This window comes from Fundulus heteroclitus, chromosome 23 (genome assembly GCF_011125445.2).
Source record: "Fundulus heteroclitus isolate FHET01 chromosome 23, MU-UCD_Fhet_4.1, whole genome shotgun sequence".
In the NCBI taxonomy this organism is placed as follows: domain Eukaryota; kingdom Metazoa; phylum Chordata; class Actinopteri; order Cyprinodontiformes; family Fundulidae; genus Fundulus; species Fundulus heteroclitus.
The window spans coordinates 26,034,418-26,055,074 of record NC_046383.1 but is presented as its reverse complement, the minus strand read 5'-3'; the positions used below and the strand labels follow the sequence as shown (position 1 = coordinate 26,055,074).

The following is a 20,657-nucleotide window of genomic DNA, read 5'->3' as shown; positions in this document are numbered from 1 at the left end:
CTTAAAACTAAAGCTTTTCTTTTTTTTATTCGTGTTTTGAGAACTGTATTCATCGTGATCTGAAAGACTTTTAAACACCTTTGTTGCCCCCTTGAGCACGCACGCCCACGCGACGAACGAAAGCTCCAATGACTGTGTTGATAACACGTCTGTCTCTTCTAGATGAGGGTAATAAATGAAGCGCGCTGTTGTGAAAGAAAGGACTGCTAAAACTGCCGAGCACATTCCAACTTCCCAGGCAAGGGCTGAGCTTTTGTGAGACTGACAAATGTAAAATAAGCCGGGAGAAAGCAAAGCGTGCGGCTGACGTGGGGTATGTTTTGGTGGGAGGACAAAGGCTGTGCGTGTGGGAGAGCAGAACGGCAGCGTTGTTGTTTGACAAATGGTAATTATCTTTTTTCTCTCCCACTTTTGTTACAGTAATTGCAGTTAATTTTGAAATTTTTTATTTCTGCTTGTCAGGACCAAGTTCACAGGAACATTAGCCAAATAAATTTCCATATACAAGCCCATCTTAAGCAGAACGTAGAAAAAGACGTGTGGCTCTTGTGCTTTGCCGGCTTCAGCTCAGTCGGAGGAACGCTGTCCCGCATGGTGTGTTAGTAAAAATCAAGTACTGAGGTTGGAAGAGAAAACCTGGCTCACAGTCGTCCTTCTGAATAAAGTAACCAAAGGTGCGCTATAGAGTTGAAATGAGGGCTTTGTGCAGGCCAGTCAGATTCCTCCACACAAAACATCCCCCGATAATTACTTAGTTTCATTCTGATTGTCATGCAATATTTAGCAAACTTTTAAAATGTGGCGATAAAAGGGGTGAAAATGCAGCCATGTTTTGGTGCGTTATGGAAACATCCGGGAAGACGGCGACAGCAGAAAAAGCTGATCAGCCATGTGAGGTAAATGTTTTCTACGCAAATGTGTTTCCATCTCCTGTTTATCGCATTCACTATTTTTGCGTAAAAGTCAAAAATCACCTCAAGTGAGTCAACCCAAAGTCAACCGTACTGACACAGAGGCACAGGTTTGGCAGGGAATTGAGCAGGGAAAGCTTAATCATTCAATGTTTGTGTTTTCTGGTCCGCTCATTATGACCAAATAGAGCTTAAAGTTTTTTTTTAAATTGGCGCTGAATGTCCACTAGCGTCATTCACTACTAGCTTCTTTAATAACTTACTGCGAATACCCTAGTAAAACAAAACTACGGTTTGTTTTAAACATAATGCTCGTTCTTGTTTGATAGTGTTATGGACATTAGTACAGCATTAACTGGGAAGATTAATGTCGATTTAATGGGGTTTCGTGTAACATTAGGATGAACTCAACAGGGTAATGTAAACACGCAACCTGATATGTCATTTCCGGTTGATCGTCCGTTACAGCGTCGTCTAACTTGCTGAGGTACCAATTAATTCTTTCTGCAGGAAATAATTACATTAATAAAATCAAGTGTCCTAAAGGTTATTGATTTTTACTGAGCAAATCACTTTTTAAAATGTTATTTCCCCGAATAATGTTTTGCCTAACTCAGATTTACATTGTGAATGGGTTGAACACATATCAAATGTTGTTCTAAATTAATTAAGCTAATTTGATCTCATTCCATATTCTTTAAGATGAACTTTGGTTTTCTAATTTAGATCTGCAATGAACCAGGATTCACTGAATCCTTCTGATGATGGTTTTCAACTATTTTTATTTGTCTTTTTGTTATTGTGTGTACATAGTTCCTTATCTTCTTTTTATCTTCATTTTGCTTAGTAGTTTAGTTTCACTAGCCTAGCAGAGAGGATTTGTTGATTTAAATATAGTGTTAATTCAGACAAACAGCATTCTATAGTGATGTTCTCTGGATGTTCATCTTATTTCCGTTAATAAATTCTTGCACTTGAAGAGAAGTTGTCACTCACTTATTCCATATATGTGCCTGAATCACCCTTTCAACTATTGTCCTAATATCAGCTGTTGGGCTGATATTCACCGGACAATACCTAACAAACCAAGAGTTATTTATTAAACATTAACCCCGATATTCTGTATTGACCGCTCTTCTAAGCTGCATGTATCGTTTAATCCCATTAGCTGAACTTATCTTGAGAACAGACAAACATAGGCATTTATTTAATTCACTTTAACTTCCCTCCTTTACATTTAAGGTGTGCTTCTGTGCAATAAAGACAGGGATTTTCCCCACAAACATAGATGCACACTCTCACCTGACCTCTCTGAGAGGTTTAATAGGACTGGCTGACAGACGTGCCAAAGGAACAATTCACCTTGCCATCTGTTTTTCAGTGCGTCTGTGCCAAATAACCCCCCAGCAATCAAGGACAGGATGAAATACAAGTCCCATTATGTGGAGGCAGCTAATAATGCATTATCAATTAGTCCCTTTGGCTACTGATCAATGCTCAGCAGGTGGTACAAGGCCATTTTGTTCATTTAGGACTATATTGTCCTCTTTGCCATGGTTCTCCTATTTCCTTCTGCTCATTAGGTCCTGGCACTCAGATCTATCAGGTTTGCCCACAGTTGCGGCAGAACTTTTCCTCAATATTCTAATAAAGATTTTGTTTAATTACTACGGGGTGGCTTCAGAGGACCCCGCTGAAATTCCTTTAGTCTCAGACAAAGTGGCGGCGAGCTTTTACCCCTTTCAAATAAATGTCATTCGTTCCACGTTCCTGTAAAGGTAAATGCATCCCTGTTGTGACCTATTGGGCTGAGAAAGGGAGCAAAACAAGTGGAGAGGGAGAAAGAGGGGGGTGAAAGTTGGAGTAAGGGAGGCGATTGGCTGCTATAATACCAGGGATGAGTACTGTGGTATTAAAATAAAGGTTACAGATCATTTAGGCTAAGCCTGGCTTATCTCCCTCTTAGATCAGAAATTAAATATGTCACCACATTACAATCCGGGATCCAGTTAATAATAAAAAAAAACATATTTTATACAATTGAAGGCTGCAGACGTCAGACATTGCAGAAAGCAGTGTTATTTCCCCCCCCCCCAAAGTGCTGGCTTTAAAACGAATTACCGTCGACGTCACGTAGAATATTTGAACTTCAAAGGGTTGACAGAGGACAGGCGCTGATGCTAACATACCAACACGTTTTTCTTCCTTCATGCAGTTTTAAATGATTTTCTTCCCACCGGTCTTAAAAGAATTATATTCCTTTATGAATATGGTGTGTGTGTGTGTGTTCCCACAGTAAACGATTTCATAAAGCACAATGCAAATGTGTCTCCATCATCTTCTGTTTTCGCCGAAGACGTCTTGTTGACATCCGTTTCAATCAACAAAGAGAAAAAAAATAATAATCTCCCGTTTTTATGAAGGCGGTTGCGAAGGTTTATTGAAATAAGAATGTGAAATGCATGCATTTTCCACCTGAGAGGGTTTGCTGCCGGGGTGACAATCCAGAGCGTGGATCAAAATCGTTTCCATCAATGCTGGCAGATGAAATGCAAACACAATCAAATCAGTCTGGCCAATACATCGAGCCCACGCTCAAATGCCAATCTCGCTTCCCCTCATCATGTGTCTGATGAGAAATCATAGAGTGGGGGAATCTCCTAATCTATGCAAACACACTGTCAGTATTGATTTGTTCGGAGGGGATATTTCTTTATTAAGACTCGCCAAACATCTTCTCTCGCCGACCTGGGAAAGACACGGAGTTGGCCAGCTCCCTCAGAAGCAGCCGCCGCCATACCAATTGAGATAAGTTACTGCAGACAGGTAATGAGAACCGATAGACTCGAGGACAGATCAATATCTGACATTGAAACCAGGAAGGGAAGGACAAATTGTGACATATTTTTCATTTTGTCTTTTCAAAGGAGTTGGTTTAAAAAAAACAACTACAATACAAACAAAAGTGGACCTCCTGTGTGTGTGTGGGTGTGTGTGTGTGTGTGTGTGTGTGTGTGACTGTCGGCGTCCGCAGCAATGAGGCAAAAGCAACGGGACGTAAACTGCATCTGAACGGTAGACGCAGGCGGCTAGAGCTACTCCTTTGTCTTTGCTGCTCTGAATCGGGTTCAATAAAGCAGCCTGTCTAATGATAGCGAGGTCATGTCTGAAATAGAGTCTTATCCACATGTCACACTTTCTACCGGCTGAACTTTGAGAACCGAGCAGCTCCGATGAAACACACCTGCACTTCAGTCCCGGGTCTGTTATTAATTCAAAACTTCACAGACTCTGACATTTGATGGATATTGCTAGTACTGAGCACGGATGCAGTTTGCTGTGCTTTGCTGGTCTCATCCCGGTAACAACAACACATGTGATAGTCCTTCAGCTTTACTCTGCATCATGAAGGAGAGAGTTACAACTATATTTGCTTTCCTGTCTAATAATCCTCACTAACCACCGATTTCAAATCATTAAGACTAAAATATTTCTCTTGTGTGAGAGCCATACACAGCTAAGGTGTCTAATGCCTTAAAGGCTGGCTCACACGGCAGGATTTTTAGCCCGATTTCCGCCCTGATCTCCCCCTTCTGAGAGGCGCAGATTATCGGCATGTCTCTTAGAATAATCTTAAGAGATATTCCTGCCGTGTGTGGTGTGTTAAGAGTGATCTGGTCCTCTCGGTAGAACGTTTCAGTAGGACTACTCCGACTTCAAATCGGGGATATTGAGCATATTGGATTGTCTTGCCCCGATATCCTAGAGTGTGCGGTGTCTCCTGAGGACAAATGAGCACGGAGCCTGTTGGATGTGACGTGTAGCCAATCAGGGAGCGGGTGAGGGATTCCCAGAGAGAAAAAAATCAATTAAACTATCGGCATTATTCTTCCTGGTCGTCCATGTTTAATTACTCTCAACCTACGTTTGTTCTTTAAAGGATTCACAAGGTTTCCCATCTGATATCTGAGTAATTTTAAGTGAAATCTGTTTGTGTGTGCTGCATCAAACTTGTCCTCTGACCGGACACCACACACTGTACGAACAAGCATGTTTTATTTTACTTTATCTATTTTTATTTTCTATCTACAATTTTTTATCGTTCCTTGTGCTTTGAAAATCGACCGACTATTTTAAAATCCTGCCAGTGTGAACCACCCTTAAGATTAACAGTAATTTCAGTCCCATATCTTTATGACAAAACAAATAGCAATACCAGGCAAATACCAGTACCACACCTATTAAGCTAAAGAGGTTGTAGCAATTTGAATTAATTCTTCGGTGACAAATTACAGCTTCCCTTGAGCAGTCAGAAACTTTTCTACAAAAACAGAGCATGGACAAAGAGGACAAGAAAACCAGTTCGACTAACTGAGGCTCCAACTACCAGCGGCGATAAGGCTGATAACAGTATTATCCGTGCTGCTTTGTTTAATCAGATACATACTGTCAAAGTTGTCTAAAAATAAATCCCATCATAAATACTTCAACCCTGCTCATTTCATGTTTTGTTTACATGGCAGCCACATTAGGAATTAAACTTGCTGCTGCTTGGAGATCTCACATTTCCCCAGTCCTAATTCTGACTTGAGTGGGTGTTCTGGTTGTATTTTCGACAGGAAACTCATAAAACCCGACTACTTACTACAAAGAGATTGCACTGAAAAAGATTAGTTTAACTTCTGCTCCTAAACCTCTTAATATCAAACAGTATTTGATATACTATTCATTATTTCTGATGCTTGTGGAGGTATAACTCTAGACATAAAACACATTTCAATACAATGTTCAGTTCCAAAGTGTCAACCAGAATAAGTAGTCATTAGCCCCTTTTCCATTGTCACTCGACAGCCTGAGGCTCCTGAGAAGCCTGGGGCTTTTCAAATCCTGGGTAGCGTTTCCATACACATTTACCCGGCTAATTTCACTTTCCTGGGACTTTACATTCCTGGGGCTTTCATCCCTCAAGCAACCCAGTACTTTTCTCTGCTTTGCTTGTTGAGGGGGCGGGTTGCGTGCAGCAAGAAAAGCTGTCTGCAGCAATGGGAGAATAAGGAGCCATTAGGAGTAGACTAATTTACAGCCCTATCAAAGCTGGCTCTGCTTTTCTTCCACGGCAGGAGGAGTAGAGGAGTAGAGAAAGCAGAGCCGAATATGCTTAGCGGAGTGGTACTGCAGTTTTCCTCACAACTTCAGCACACGTCATTAAGCCGTTTTGCATAAATGCCCCTTAGCAAATGGAAACCCAAAACCCCAAAAGCCCCAGGCTTTGGTTTACCCTGGAAAACCAAAGCCTGGGGCTTTACATCCTGGGGCTTGTAATGAAAAGGGGGCTATTTGTTCTATAGGCCCTTTGACAACAATTTACCTGACCAGTAAACATTGAGCTTGCCCAAAACAATAAACTTAAATGTGCTTGAATTCTCATCAACACCTTTTAAGTTTATTTTAGAGTAAGCAGTACAATTTTGCCTAATATAAAACTAGTGTTTAACTAGTATTTCAGGATGTTTGTAATGTCAGTATATTAAATAGTGTATCACCATATGCCTGCTGCAATAACACTTCTTCTGCTAATTGCTACTTATTGGTCCTAATCTGCATTGTTAGCTCAGGGCTGCTTGAGTGCAACATGCAGCTGAGTTTGTGTTCATTCTTTTCCATTACTGTTACATTTATATCCAGGTGCGATCATTTCACATGAGAAATTAAGCTGGACAAAGAGCCGACTTTCATTTCCTGTTCCTGTTGAACAATGCAAACATAGCACTTTCATTCAGAGAACCTTTCTTTTTACAACGTTGCTGTACTTGACTGAGAAGCTGTAATGTTAGCTAGAGGGAGACCGATAAGGTGTGTGGGGGGGGGGGGGGGGGGGGGGAGGCTCGAGATCTGGTTTGTCTATGTTCTTCAAGGTTTCTTGTGTTAAGTTTTAAAGCTCAGCGGGTAAAAAAAAAATCATCATTTTATTTCCAAACACACAAATTCTGGTTTTGTATTCTCGAAACAACGTTTCATTATGTTGCCACATTTGTGTTTGTAACTACAAGGTCCTTTTGGAAACTTTCAGTATGACTATGCGTAACATTGCACGCTTAAAGTCTGCATTCTCAATATAAAATATGATAGTAACCGACCACTAATGTGACATTTCTTTCCTATCTTGGTGGAGGTCCAACAGGTTCATTAAGGCTATTCATAGAAGCACAACTACCACCAGCTTTAAGGAGCTTCATAGCATCCCCTCAGTGCTAAACTAAACTAAAGTTGTTTTTTCCTCAATTCAATCAATCAATGAGCTTTATTTCTAAAGCACATTTAAAAAAAAACACATGGGTGATCGAAGTGCTGTACAATAAAACAAGAAAACAACATCAACAGCTAAAAACCAGGGTTACGGCAAGAGTATTTTAAAAAGACATACACGACAAGATCACAGTGTATTAAAAGCCAGGGAATAAAAGTGCATTTTTAAAAGAGATTTGATACTCAATGGTAAGTTATTCCATAACGTAGGAGCAGCAACAGCAAATGCTCTGTCCCCTCTGAGCTTCAGTTGTCTACTCTGAACTGGATAATTGTACGTGGAACGCCAGGGACTATTTAAATTGGCATTTGGCATTAAAACGCCTAAAACCCATGGCTTAAGGACTTGTCAAAGCAAAACTGGAAAACTGGAAACTGATGAGAATTTTTTAAAAGATGTTTTTTTTTTCTCTGTGTGTGTGAAACCTTTAATCTACTTGCAGAACAAACAACACATTAGCAATTTTCCCCAAAATACAGCTTAAAGCAAGGACCGTTTTGTCTTGGGATCTGGATGTGCCGCTACAACCCAAGTCTCCAGCCTTTACAGTCCCTCCATCTCAGGGCATGGCGGTGCCCCCGGCCAGCCTCTGGTGTGATAGAAGTGCTGGTTGCTTGGTAACAGGTACACATTTAGAGTCCTGCATGATGGCGATGGCCAGGGTGAGAGGACAGCCACACAAGCCTGTAATGTACATATGCGTGTTTCCTTTTAGGATTGGGGATTGGACTGAGCTGCCAGCAAACTCCTCGGGGGCACGAGACATTAAACAGCACAAGTGTCTGATCGATCGATGCAGGTACAGCCACACTTTTGGAGCATTCTTGATAACTGTGAAGGCCTACATATGAGACATCCAGCATCAAAGGGAGTGAAACCACAGAGTGAAGGCAGGAGCTGTGAGGAAGCCTTGAACTTCACAGGGTTTCTAAAGATGGGAGCCCCTCACTGCTGCAGGGGTCCGTGGCAGCCAGCATGCCAGATTTGTTTCATAGACAAATAAATGCAAAACTGTAACAGCTCTCTCTCTCTCTCTCTCTCTCTCTCACACACACACACACACACACACACACACACACACACACACACACACACACACACACAGCAAATGGGGCATCATCATTAAATGCTGGCAGGGCGATGTTGGGTTTGTAATCTGGCTTTCCCATAAACTCTGCAGTTTATAGCCTAGATCACGTCTTCTTTTATAGGGAAAAAAAAACAATTCACAATCTCCATGTCAAAGTCAAAGAGGAGTCTCCAGCCTGTCACCCATCTGATAGCAGCATAAAACCCAGTTTTGCACATAACTTGTTCCCTTATTTGGTCATAACAAAAAAAAAAAAAGAAAAACGAAAAACTGGAGACATGGCGAACAGTAAAATTAAACTGTGACAGCTGCCTGTTTTTAGACACACATGGCCACTGATAGAGCTGCGATCAGAAGTACTGCTGAAAAGGATCCAAAATATGGCAGAACTAAATGAACTAAAGGTGAAATCAAAACATAAATCGTCTTCAATGTGGTATAAATAGGCCTTGCATAGTTATTAAAGAGTTTATTCTAATGTCTAACTGACTGTAAGGACATTTCTAAATCATTTAAATAGCTTGAATTCACCTTTTAGAAAACAATTTGGGTTAAGCAGAAGTTTTTTATATCCATTAATTTCTGCTTTTCTGCTTGACATCAGAAAAAAAAAAGTCGACCATACAGATTAAGATGAACTCTTTTCTTCTCCTGGTGAGTTTTAGCAATGCAATCACTAAAAGTACCCAACCAGAAAAGCAGTGAATGACTATCAGACAGGCAGAATATATTATGAACATGCAACAACAGCATGCATGACTGTTAAAACACAACATCCTACAGAATATTGCATCAAGGCTGTGCTTTGCGATTGCCATATTGCACACATTCATATTGCGACGACGATCATGATTTGCTGTATCGTGCAGCTCTGTTATGTACTATTTGCTTCTGCAATGTTGATATCGAGGTATTTGATGTCAGAGGTTGAAGTGCATTGTGAATGAGCGCCTCCCGATGCCACCACCACGATTTCAATCACAAATCTGCAGCTAACGTCTGGTAAGCTGATCTGAAAGTGACTGACTGTGAGCTGCAGAGTCACACAGAGCGGCGGAGGAGTCGGGAGGTGGTAAGAAATATCGACTGAGTCTGACTCTTCAACATGTGGTTTGGACAGACCATAAATCCCCAAACAGGCCAAGCAGAGAGAGCAAAGCTTTCTCTCAGCACTTTTATGAGTGTGAATTTGAGAAATTATTCTGAAGCTCAGCTGGCCTTTTAAGACTTCAAGGGGCCACTTTAAAATTTCTAGAGCGCTAGCATGAGCTTCATTTCTAGTTGCTTAATTGCTTTTATTTTAATTATCTCTCCTTTTCTGCCTTCAGCACTACACTTTCATTTTGTCCTTTCTTTCTTCTGCACATGAACTAAAAGCCCGCTGTCACTTCCCATGGATGAAGATCTGCATCAGTATACATCTTCATGGGAAGGTTTCCTTTCATTTCTGTTCCCCGGATCTGGTATGCTCAGGGAAACTAATAAAACGGTAATGGATTTCTTGCCATACATTCTTGCTTGCTGGAGCTTTAAATCTGTCTGCAGCTCATAAAGCCAAAAAAGTTATTTTTTAACAACTTCATTTACATCAACAGCAGTAATAAGGATGTGGAAGTGGAGACAATGGAAATCCATTTTTATTACTATTGAATCTGCGTCAGAAACAATTCACCATGATGATCTAAACTCATAAACGGCCTTGTGTGTGTGTCACTGTCAACTTTCTGTACTCTGCTTTCCCTTCTGTTTACAGGAGGATGACTCCAAAACAAGAGCGGCATCCAACCCAGGCGTCTCACACAAAAGGCAAGGAGATCAAACGACAGCAGAGTTGGTGAATGACAGCCGGGTTGTGGGGTATGACAACAGGGGTTATTAACAAGATGGCAGGTGTATTCAGCTCCTCTTTCACCCACAGTCAATGTGCCCACACAAAAGACACAGAAACTAAACTACTGAAATACAGTGCCATTCCTGCCTAACTTTGGCAGCTTTAGGAAGCTTAACTGCAGTTAAACATCCGCCTGACGTGCGTCTCTCTGTGCTTTACTCTATGTGCAGATAAGATCCTCGTTTTTTTTTTCCAAATGTACAATATATCAGTTGTGCATTTGTCTATTTCAAACATGTTTATGTATAGAGTACTGGCCATATTAATTGCCCCTGGTAATTCATCTATTATGGCAGTAGCATGATTTCACATAAAAAAATTAGAAAGATCCAACCTTTATTTTTCAAGCAGAAAAAAATATTGTTTTTAACATTGATACCCTTACTAATTACTAAAAAAATGGAATTAATAATAATTCTAAAAAATAACTAGGTTTCTAGGAACTTTTAAATCATAATTCACGACTTTCTGCTTCCCTAGGAGCCAAATATTTCATGAGGCCTCTTTTTCTGAGCCACTGGAAACTTAGATGGTCGAGGAAGCGTACTGGTCTTCCCACCAATCACTGACAAGGAAAAACAAAACCAAAAACCCAAAGCAGAAACTTAGAGGTCTTCGTCAAACAGTGGCATCTTCAGGTCACCAAATCTCCATGACAACGCTCAGGCTCCAGAGTCACAGACCTCTTGAGTGTCGGTGTTTTGCCATTTTTAGACGTGTCGCTGGTCCAATACACCCGAAGAAAAGAGCTGAATCACCGCCACAGCGCCGAGCCAAGCTCTACGGAGTCCTGCTAATGACCCAATTATTTGACTCAGGTGTGCTGAAGCATCTCTGAAGGTAGCAGGACGCCGGCCCCAAAGACTGGAGTTTGAGACGCCTTAGATCCTGTTTACGCCCCAACCATTTGCTTGGAGGGAATGCCAACAACTTTTCTGTCCCACCAGCAATAAGATAAACATGGGAAGTTTCAACTTAACCCACCAGTATTACATCTCTGATCCAAATCAGTAGTCAGTGACAAATCTGCTCAACTATGAGACATAAGGCGTAAAGTAAGGATTGCAGGACGGGATGTAGGCATACAAATCCAAAAGGCCGAGATTGCACAACGAGACTTACAGAGACTCCCCCCCCTCTGTAAGCTTCAGGCTTCTGCTGTCTTTTTGCCAAAGGGTATTACAAAGTATTCACCGCAGGGATACTGCTAATTGTGCCACCAATGCAATCATTTATTCCTCCTCTGAAGAAATGTACTCAAATTCACCAAATACTCTTGTCTGACACTGGATCTGCACAAAAATGTACATTTTCGGTATGGTTTAACATTTTCAGGAGTCAATGATGTACCGCTTGTCTGTCAAAGGCAATCCCCGTTGTTACAAATCACTTCATAAAGAGTCAAATAATATTTTATTCTAACTTCATGGACAACAATGTAGCCACATCTGAGGACAGACTTGCCAACCTGCCATCTCTCCGTTTGCAGGCGGCGAGCAGGTGGTTTGAATTCGCAGATCGCTCCTGAATCACACCACATCGGTGTCACACATGTTTATGACACCAGTGGCGGAGGCGGCGGGGACGGCAGCACAACAAAGGGAAAAACAAACAGGTCTCCAAGGTGATGGGGGAGATTTCTAAGAATGAAACCGATGTGCTTATTAAGAGAGTGGCAGGCTTAATAGGCTGGAGGATGAGCCAGACTGATGGAGCCCAGTAATCGGCTGCAATTTGCAGACCTTAGCTTCTGCACAAAACACTTTATATAATATATCTGAGAGATGTTGGCCTATAGCTGACAACCGGGGGAATAAAGCAGAAAATATTGTTTTATTTAGGAAATAGGGTTAAAAAAACAAGCCTGCTGGTGTAAATTTAGTAGAAATGCACTATATAAGTAAGAGGTCGTGGGTTCTGTTTACCTGTGGCCGGGTCAACGGAGTGCTCGATCAAGTGGTCGTCCTGGTGAACCCAGTCGCCGTTGCACTTGAAGTAGATCTGCGTGGCCGGGGTCGAGCGGCAGGTCAGAGTCACGGGCTTGTTCTTCACGATGTACTCGTCCTCAGGCTCCACCAGGAAGCGAGGCAGCATGTCCGAGAAGGCAGCGGGAAGCGCTGCTGTGGCGGCATGCTCTGAACCTTGGAGAGGAAAACAGGAAGAGAGAAAGATTTTACAAGGATGCCAAATAACAAAAAAAATAAATAAAGAAAGAAAGATAAAGAAATGGAAGCTTTTGAAGATGTGTCAGTAAGGCAGACACCGAGCTTATTCCCTGCCTCCGCCTTGTAACTGTTGAGCGGAGATCAAACGCAGAGATTTAACATCCGTGGTAAACTTCAGCTCATGCACATGCATGTGGAACAAGACAGAAGGAGACAGACGGACAAAGAGAAGGAGGAGGACAGATTGGTATGGCGCGGGGTCGGCGGTGACAGAGCTCGGCCTTGGCTGCTCCTGGCTGGGTCAGAGGGCCAGCGAAGTCCATGTCCTCACTCCAGCTCTTAATCACGGCCCTTTTAACATCAGCGCTGATGGACCAGCAGCCATAAATCCTGCCTCAGCGACAAAACCACTTCACACTGTGTTATAGTGCTTTTCAGCCAGGACTCTAACCCAGCCTACATTAAGCTCCACGCGGCAGAAAGGACAGAGGCTAAAGATAAGTGACAGCTAAACAGCCCACTGACTCAAAATCACTTATCTCCAGATGTTCCTAATTACTTAAGAACCCTGTGTGATGAACCCGGCATGTGGAGGAACAGCGGGGAAGGTACAGAGACGTGCTGAAAGTATTCAAACCCACTGGGGTTTTCCAGGACCGGCCTTGTTACAGAGCGAAACGCATGTTATTGGGGTTTAACGTGATAAACCAAGACAAGCTGGCTCCATATTGGGAAGCGAAAGGAAAAGCATACATTGTTGTTTTACACAATATAAAGTCTAAAAATGGTGTACATCTCGTATGTTTCTTCTGACCTTCCCTGTCAGAAATCCACGGCCGTGGCTGGTTTGTGGTAAAATGACGTTCTTTCTGATTACAGATTATGATTCAAACAAAACACAGAAGTTTAGAAAAGCAGTAAGACTTATTTTTTTTTTTTTGTGAAGGCCTCTTTTAACAATCATACCACTCGGTGCAAAGCTTTGGTAAGTAGAAACCTTTTCACAGTCAATCCGTTTCTATTAAGAAGTCCGATATTGATTCACACAAAGCGGCAGCGTTTTTTAAAGCCTTTAGCACCTTCTTTACTTCATGTGATCCGAACTCATTCCCCGTGTCAGTCCGGTTTTTTCATACATACTTTAGTTTTAGGCAAAGTTGCCTTGATAGATTTTTAAGGGTGCATTTCTGTATGACATCTGGTGGGAAATTTACAGCAGCTAACCCTTTAGATGTTCTTTACTTAAACAGAGAAAAATGTTGACGCGTTCAATGCTTATTTTTTACTCCCATACTTATTTGCTGCTAGTTATTTTTTTCCCCGCCTTCCCTCTAAGTATCTACGTAAAGCTCTGGAAGTCGTCTCAGCACATAAGGAGCTGTCATTTCTTGGGAAATTCACTACAGTCTACAACAGACTTCTCTGCTTCCTCAAAAAAACAAAAACAAAAAAAAAAAAAACGCTTAAAACAAACGCAGGATGACACAGTACTGCCTACAGCGCACAGATCCTTCCTCTATGAACACGGTTTCTCTTTCTCTAAACATATTAGCCCTGCGTGAGAGATGGCGAGCGGACGCAGAACGGAGCAGACAGAAGGGAAATAACCTCTTTACACTGCCGACACTCAGGGGAGATCAGTAAATCCCAAAATAAAACCCCTTTAAATGGATCGAAATATTAATTTACTGCCCTGAATCCAATATGGCTGACAGGCCAGACATTAACAACCTTCTCCATCACTTCCCGTGCAGCAGGAGAGGGAAAGGAGTCCACATCTCTCATAATGAAACGGTAGCACTCATCCTGACCTTTCTCTCCGCTTCTCCTCCCACCCCCCCCCACCCCCGCCCGCCCAGCCCTTTGTTCCTCCTTGCAGCACGTCGAGGCTCTAGTTGGGGATTATATGAAGTTGTGTTATAAATACCAATCTTTAGATAAAGATGTTATCTGACAGTCGCTTCCCTTCTACACGTCAAGTAAATGTCTTTCCTTCCTTTTGCATGTTTTTTCCTCTGCTTCACCCTTGTTGCTGAGTTGCTAATTCATCAGGACGCGCTACACAGAGGCACGCCGGCGCGCCGCTGTCGCTGAACCCCATTAATGTTTCGTGTTCGTGTTTAACTCTTAATGAAAACTAAATGTTCTGTGTCCAATGAACGATATACATCACTTGCCGACACGTCGCCATTTCCCCCCCCCCCCCACCCCCGTTTTTCCCCGGCATCCTCCTCGCTGCACACGTCCGCGACGCAAGACATGGCAGCTCTCTGTGCATTACAACAGAAACGCCTGACATTATTTACTCGGTGTGCACGCGCGTCTCCTGTCTGGTGGTGTTGAGGGAAAAAGGCCAAAGTTCATCATGAATAGTGACTATAATTGCTCTGAAGCGAAGCCAAAAACTTTGCTAATAAACAGCGGGGGGAGCAGCAGGTCAGGTTAGCTGGAAATGTGCTGGTCCTAATGACGGCGGCTTCTTCTAATGCGCCGACTGCCGGGTTTGTGACCGCCACCATTAGCTGGCTTCGCTGACCCTCCGTCCACACTCCCCGCCGGCTGAAAGGGGACGGCTCGCTAAGGCTGTGGGTGAGCCCTGCCAAACACCTGCCAGGTTAATCATCTCCTTTAGAAGACGGATGATATTCAAGCGGCGAGGGTGAAAATCCCCCAACCAGGAGCCAAAGACGAGTTGCACGAATCACTTGATGCCGTTAACACGCCGCTGCTTCTCATTTGCAGGGGTCACGATCGGCGTGAACTCCTAACTTTTGATGATGTTTCCAATTTGTGTTTGTGTGTGGGCGCTTCAAAGGAGGCGGGGGTAAGGCCTTCCATTTTATCGCATGTTCTTTAGGTTAATGAGGTTAAACGCGTAATTTCTTCGGAGGAGTAAATTATCATTTTATGGGGAGGGCATTCCAGTCACGCGCCGCTTTATGTCAAACTCATAATGAAGGGCTGCTGGTGACTAAATTGGCTTAGATTATTGTCATGGCACAACATGCTTCAAAGTCACTGCACACACACACAAACACACGCGCAGGGAGTATCCGCCACTTAGCAGACTCCTTGCAGGTCGACGCACAAACCAAATCGACATACTATAGCTCCATAGGCTCTACCTTACGTCTCCTCTGAGTGGGACTGGCTGAGGCCGACGTTAAGTGTCAAAAGCAGGCAAGGTCGCTGACGGGTCATTACGTACGTGCACAAACAACCAACACTGGAAGCTAAATGTCTCCCTGGTTAATCAAGCAGCCAGTGAAAATGCTTTATTCCGCGCAATATGCCGGATGTGATGCAGGGGGTGGAGGGGCTGCAAAACTGCGATGCACGACGGGACTATTTGAAAGAAACGCAGAAGGTTTTGAACTCATATATGGCTGCAGCTGCTTCTTCAGAGACAATTCAGCTGGCAATACACACACACACACACACACACCACTAAACACAGAACATGGATGCACCAGCTGTCAGTGTGCTGAGCCATGATGTCCAGGGCAGATTTCCTGCTGCAAACAAACTCCATGTCTCATCTGTCCAGCTGACCATGTCAACTCCCAAGTCAGGGGCACATCTACGGGGAGGAGGAGGAGGAGGAGGAGGAGGAAGTGATGAAGTGTTTGCGATGCAGGAAAAGAGACAGCTGGATGGCCTTCCGAAAACCCAAAATAGAATAATGCAACCACAGTACAGCTGGCCGATAAAGAGATAAAATTGTATCACAAATTATTCACGACGCATAGCACCCAGCACGAACGCGAATGTCGCTCTGATGCTGCAATATACCAATTACCAGGCTGCTTAACCGCACCAGTTTCAGTGCCTTGCAAAAGTATTCCTAACCCTTTAACATTTTGTGTTTTGACACATTACCACCGTAATCAGGAGAAAATGATGCTTGGTTTCCTCCTGTTTTGTTCGGCTATAAAGGTTTGGACAACGTGGGCAGCATTTGTATTTAGCCCGCTTTAAGCTAATACCCCGAAACACAACAGCTGAGCGATCGGTTGCCTTCAGACGCTGACTAATTAGCAAGCAGAGTCCATCTTTGTGTAATTTAATCTCAGCATCAATCCAGCTGTTCTGTCTCTGACCTCAGAGGTCTGTTAGAGAACGTTAGTGAACAAACAGCATCATGAAGACCAAGGAAGACAGCAGACAGGTCAGAGATAAAGGTGTTTACAAGCTCTGAAGCAGGCGCAACGTTTCCCTTACTGGAAACTAAGCGTGGGTAAATAGTGTATTGTTTATCATTGTAAGGAAAAATACATTGTGTTAAAAAGTTTTATTTGTGATTTAGTTGGAATTTTTACTGTTGCTTTTTGAACCTTTTTGTCACTTCTTGGCAGTAGCAATAACTGAAGAATGCATCTCAACATATATTACCAAATAAAATCTTTGTTTGCTGTTCAGCATACAACTGCACCACACAGTTTAACCGATGTCATGAATTGGCTTTTTGAAAGCATTTGTGCTTTATTTTTAAAATGAACTGATAAAAATGTGGGTCCATATTGCCTTGTGTGACTGCAGGGTTCCACGGCTCAGGCCAGAGGGTGCCGGATTAAAAGAAATCTAGAAGAAGAAGGCTCTGCAGTCTGCCACAAGCCATGAAAGAAGCGACACAAGGAAGAAGGAGCTCTGCTGAGATGAGACTAAAAGTTAAACAAAGATAAGATTACACGGTTGGATACGGCACATCCTCTAAAACACACCGTCCCCACAGTGAAACATAGGTGGTTGCAGCATTATGCTGCGGGGATGCTGTTCTACAGCAAAGGCAGGAAAGCTGGTCCAGGTTGATAGGAAGATGGAGACCGACCCTGAACATGCAGCCAGAACAACGATGGAAGGGTTTACATCAAAGTATATCAGTTTGGCAGAATGGCCTAGTCAAAGTCCCGACAAATATAATCCAATTCAAATTCGACAGAAAGCTTTCAAATATCACAGATGATGTCTGTGATCCAACTCACAGAACCAGTTTATATAAACTGACCCAGTTTGAGAGATTCTGCCTTAAATGTGAAAAATGGAAAAAATATCTGCACGTCCAAAGCTGGTAGAGATATCCCCACAAAGACTTACACCTGTAATTGTAATTGCATTGACCTCAATAAATCTATTCCACTTTGTAACAAAAGCACTTTCATGCTTTTGTAACACAACACGTTATTAATTTATTCAGTATGATAGCGACCGAACATAATTTAAACAGCAAAATTAACAATGTCAGCCACTCTTTCCACTTAAACTCCGGACAAATAATTGTTGTCCCAATCCCTTAGTTTACAGCGAACGATTAAACATTACCCATGTCTAAAGCACACTTGCCATGTGGACTTTATTTTAATAAATACACAAATTGCAGAAGTGTTTTTGCACTTCTGCAATAATCTATCTTCCCTATTTTTGGAGCCTTATTATCTCTAACTGTGTTTTCGTAGAGACCAATCTCAAGTCTCACTTTGAAACCAAATTCCACATACATATGCTCTTTTATCCTCCACCAGCGCGCTGCTTGCTGTCAACATGTCTTATCGCCATCTGTAAAACATGCATGTATTTTTTTAATTTCGCCCCTATCTGCTTGTAAGACAAAATCGCAAAAACCGCGCCGCCGTTACAGTGCGGGGATATCAGCAGGGTAGAAAATCTTTGCCGGCGAGGAAATATAACCCTCTTTTGTGCTTCTCCCTCACGGCATCAACACATCATGTGCCCTTTGGAGCCAATTACAATTTTTTTTTTATTTTTTATTTTTTTAAACAACATCATGTCCCTGAAGGAAGGCATCATTGAGCAATCACTGGGCGTAATTTACATCACAATGATGAACAGCAGCTGTAACAAGTGCTTTATGACACCATCAGTTCTTACGATGTTCCCTGAAATTAATTCAATTAAAGTTACCATCCAGAGTATTAAACAATTTCAAGTTTAGGGACCATTAACGGGCAAAGATTTCTCATCCGCTGATGTTGATGGTTTTCTTTCTAAACCCTTGCTTTGTTCAAGGGGGGGGGGGGTTTCCTGATTTTAAAGCACTCGCTGTCTTTATTCAGTAATTCATCTAAGTCTGATGTTTGTGCATAATGGTTCCTGGAACAGCAGCAAATTTTCATACATTCTTGGAAATACCATCCATAAACCAATGACAACATTTACACAGGGAGTTATCAAACACACAAAATGAAGTGGAATTGGACGTGCGAGAGGGAGAAAAAGCTCCTTCTACCTTCATATATAAACTGCAGAGTGGCTAACAGATTTATGTTTGTCCCCAAGATGACAAATATTTACCCCTCCGCATGTCTGCCGTTCAGAGTACATTTTTCATCGAGACAACCATGCTTCAGCAAGCACTCCCTCAACCACAGACACTGGTTCTGTGTCAAACACACACGCACGCGTGCCTTCGGAGAAGCCGAAAACACAAGCACGCACGCGTTATACAGAAAAGAAAAAAAAAATGCAAGAATGCAAATGAGCAAAAAAAAAAAAAAAAAAAAAAAGAGCCAGGAAACAGATTTGTTATCTTCTCAGTGAAAAAAAAAAAAAAAAAAGCTGGAGAGTTACGGAAGCAAGAAGAATCTGCGAACATCACGGGTCATTAATACCGAACTGGAAAACGATCAGTTACCGTCGTCAGCTGTATTTTATAGCCGCACGTCCAAAGTTTTGCATTAAATAAACATGTGGGAGAACTGGCGGCCGTGGCAAAATGAACTTCCTCAGATCATGTTTGCATCTGAGGTGGGATGCAGAGGCTTGAAAGTGAGGAAGAAAAAAAAAAAATCCATGTTGTCAAGGACAGGAGGAGAAGACGGGCCTTGGAGGATATTGCTGAATATGTAAATCAGTTCCACGCATGCGAAATGACATCATTACTACCCTCCTCCATTTAATTGAGTACAAAACAGGCTGCTAAGCATATATCTTAATGCAGGACAGTGCATCTATTCGCATTTATATTCATTCTGGGTAGGAATAAAAAAAAAACTATACCAATAGCATACCTGGTCAGAACATTTTCAGAACGGATGCACTTTTGAATCTTAGCGGCAATGTTCAGATACCAATTCCCAAACAGGTAGTGCTTTTAAATAATTATTTAAAAAAAAGAAGCAGTTTCTCTTATGACGTCACTGATATCGCTAATCAGTTTGTCAAAGAAGAAGAAGTTGGGAGTCATCTCGTGTAAATACGGCAAACATCAACACAATTAATGAGCCTTGCACCTTCGAACAGAAGCTTACACGTTTGCTTTTTTCCGGTTTGTTGATTCCTGTTTATTAATTTTTCTTGTCAGCTGTTTGAAGAGCCACCTTGGCGGGGGGGTGGGAGGGTGGGATCCGTTTACCGCCAGCGCCGGGACGACACTCTGCGACACCTTTGCTTTCAGCTCACTTTCAAGTCGGCGCCGTGTTGAAAGACGCGTTTGCCTTGGAACCTACGAGACCATTTTAAGTCCCCGTCAGTGTAAAAGAGCTGACATTTTGGGAGCGCAGGCGAGATGTGCGCTTGTGAGGCAAACAGTGTTTGTGTGAACGCGCTGCTCGGAGCGCTGCTTCCAGAGGAACAGCCGAGAGCCCAAATTTTGAGTCCAACGCCGAGAGAGCGAGAGCGATTTATCATTGCGCTTCCTTAATAGCCGCGTGGTCAAACGTGTGATTCTGAAGCCACAGTCCTATTCTTGGAGGAGTCATTAACTGTGTTGACTAAGAGTCTAGATTGGAAGAAACATTCATATTCATCACTGAAGAGCTGCAGCTGATGCTTTGTCCCCACTCGGCCCCAGATGTTTCTACCGACAGTCAAGCTTTGGGGCCAAACCAGCATCTCCAACAATTAGTTCTGTGCATAGGGGGCTTAATCACCGGCTGTGACTTTCAAATAAACTCATTAGGCTGCGATATAAATTCAGGCGATTAACCACCCTACATACAGTATGGGCCTTCTCCTATAACAAAGTTTAGGGAAGTGTGAGAGCTTTTGCAAACGCCTTACTCCGAGCGTGTTTCAGAGATATAGTTTGGATCATTTGAAGTTATCAGTAATAGTTGCCTTACCTGTTGTAGAAAGATTTCATGCCAGACGTGAGTTTTCAAAAAAAAATGAATTATTCCTCAGTGCGGTGGAAGCCTCACATCTAGTCTCAGGAGCCCCTCTTTCAGATTATTTTAGCAACGTAAAACAACTCCAGGGAAAGTAAAAGACCAAGTTACTGAGCCAAATTATACGGTTTATTATTTTGGATTGCGCTAGTTAAAAAAGTAAAAAAATA

The 20,657-nt window shown here is 42.5% G+C and overlaps 1 protein-coding gene and 1 long non-coding RNA gene across 6 annotated transcripts in view; one reads left to right on the top strand and one right to left on the bottom strand.

Annotated features, from left to right (window-relative positions):
- The window catches only part of unc5a (unc-5 netrin receptor A), a 168,248-nt gene that overhangs the window by 84,192 nt on the left and 63,399 nt on the right, over nt 1–20,657 (bottom strand). For all 5 annotated transcript variants that reach the window (XM_012864320.3, XM_021317311.2, XM_021317446.2 and 2 more), the window contains exon 2: nt 12,125–12,340. In XM_012864320.3, the coding sequence (XP_012719774.2) occupies nt 12,125–12,340 (216 nt within the window). The remainder of the gene's footprint in view (nt 1–12,124; nt 12,341–20,657) is intronic.
- On the top strand, nt 7,696–10,279 carry LOC118557283. The gene is made up of 3 exons (XR_004927765.1): nt 7,696–7,842; nt 7,934–8,017; nt 9,686–10,279. It is a non-coding gene; the product is annotated as an uncharacterized LOC118557283 (long non-coding RNA).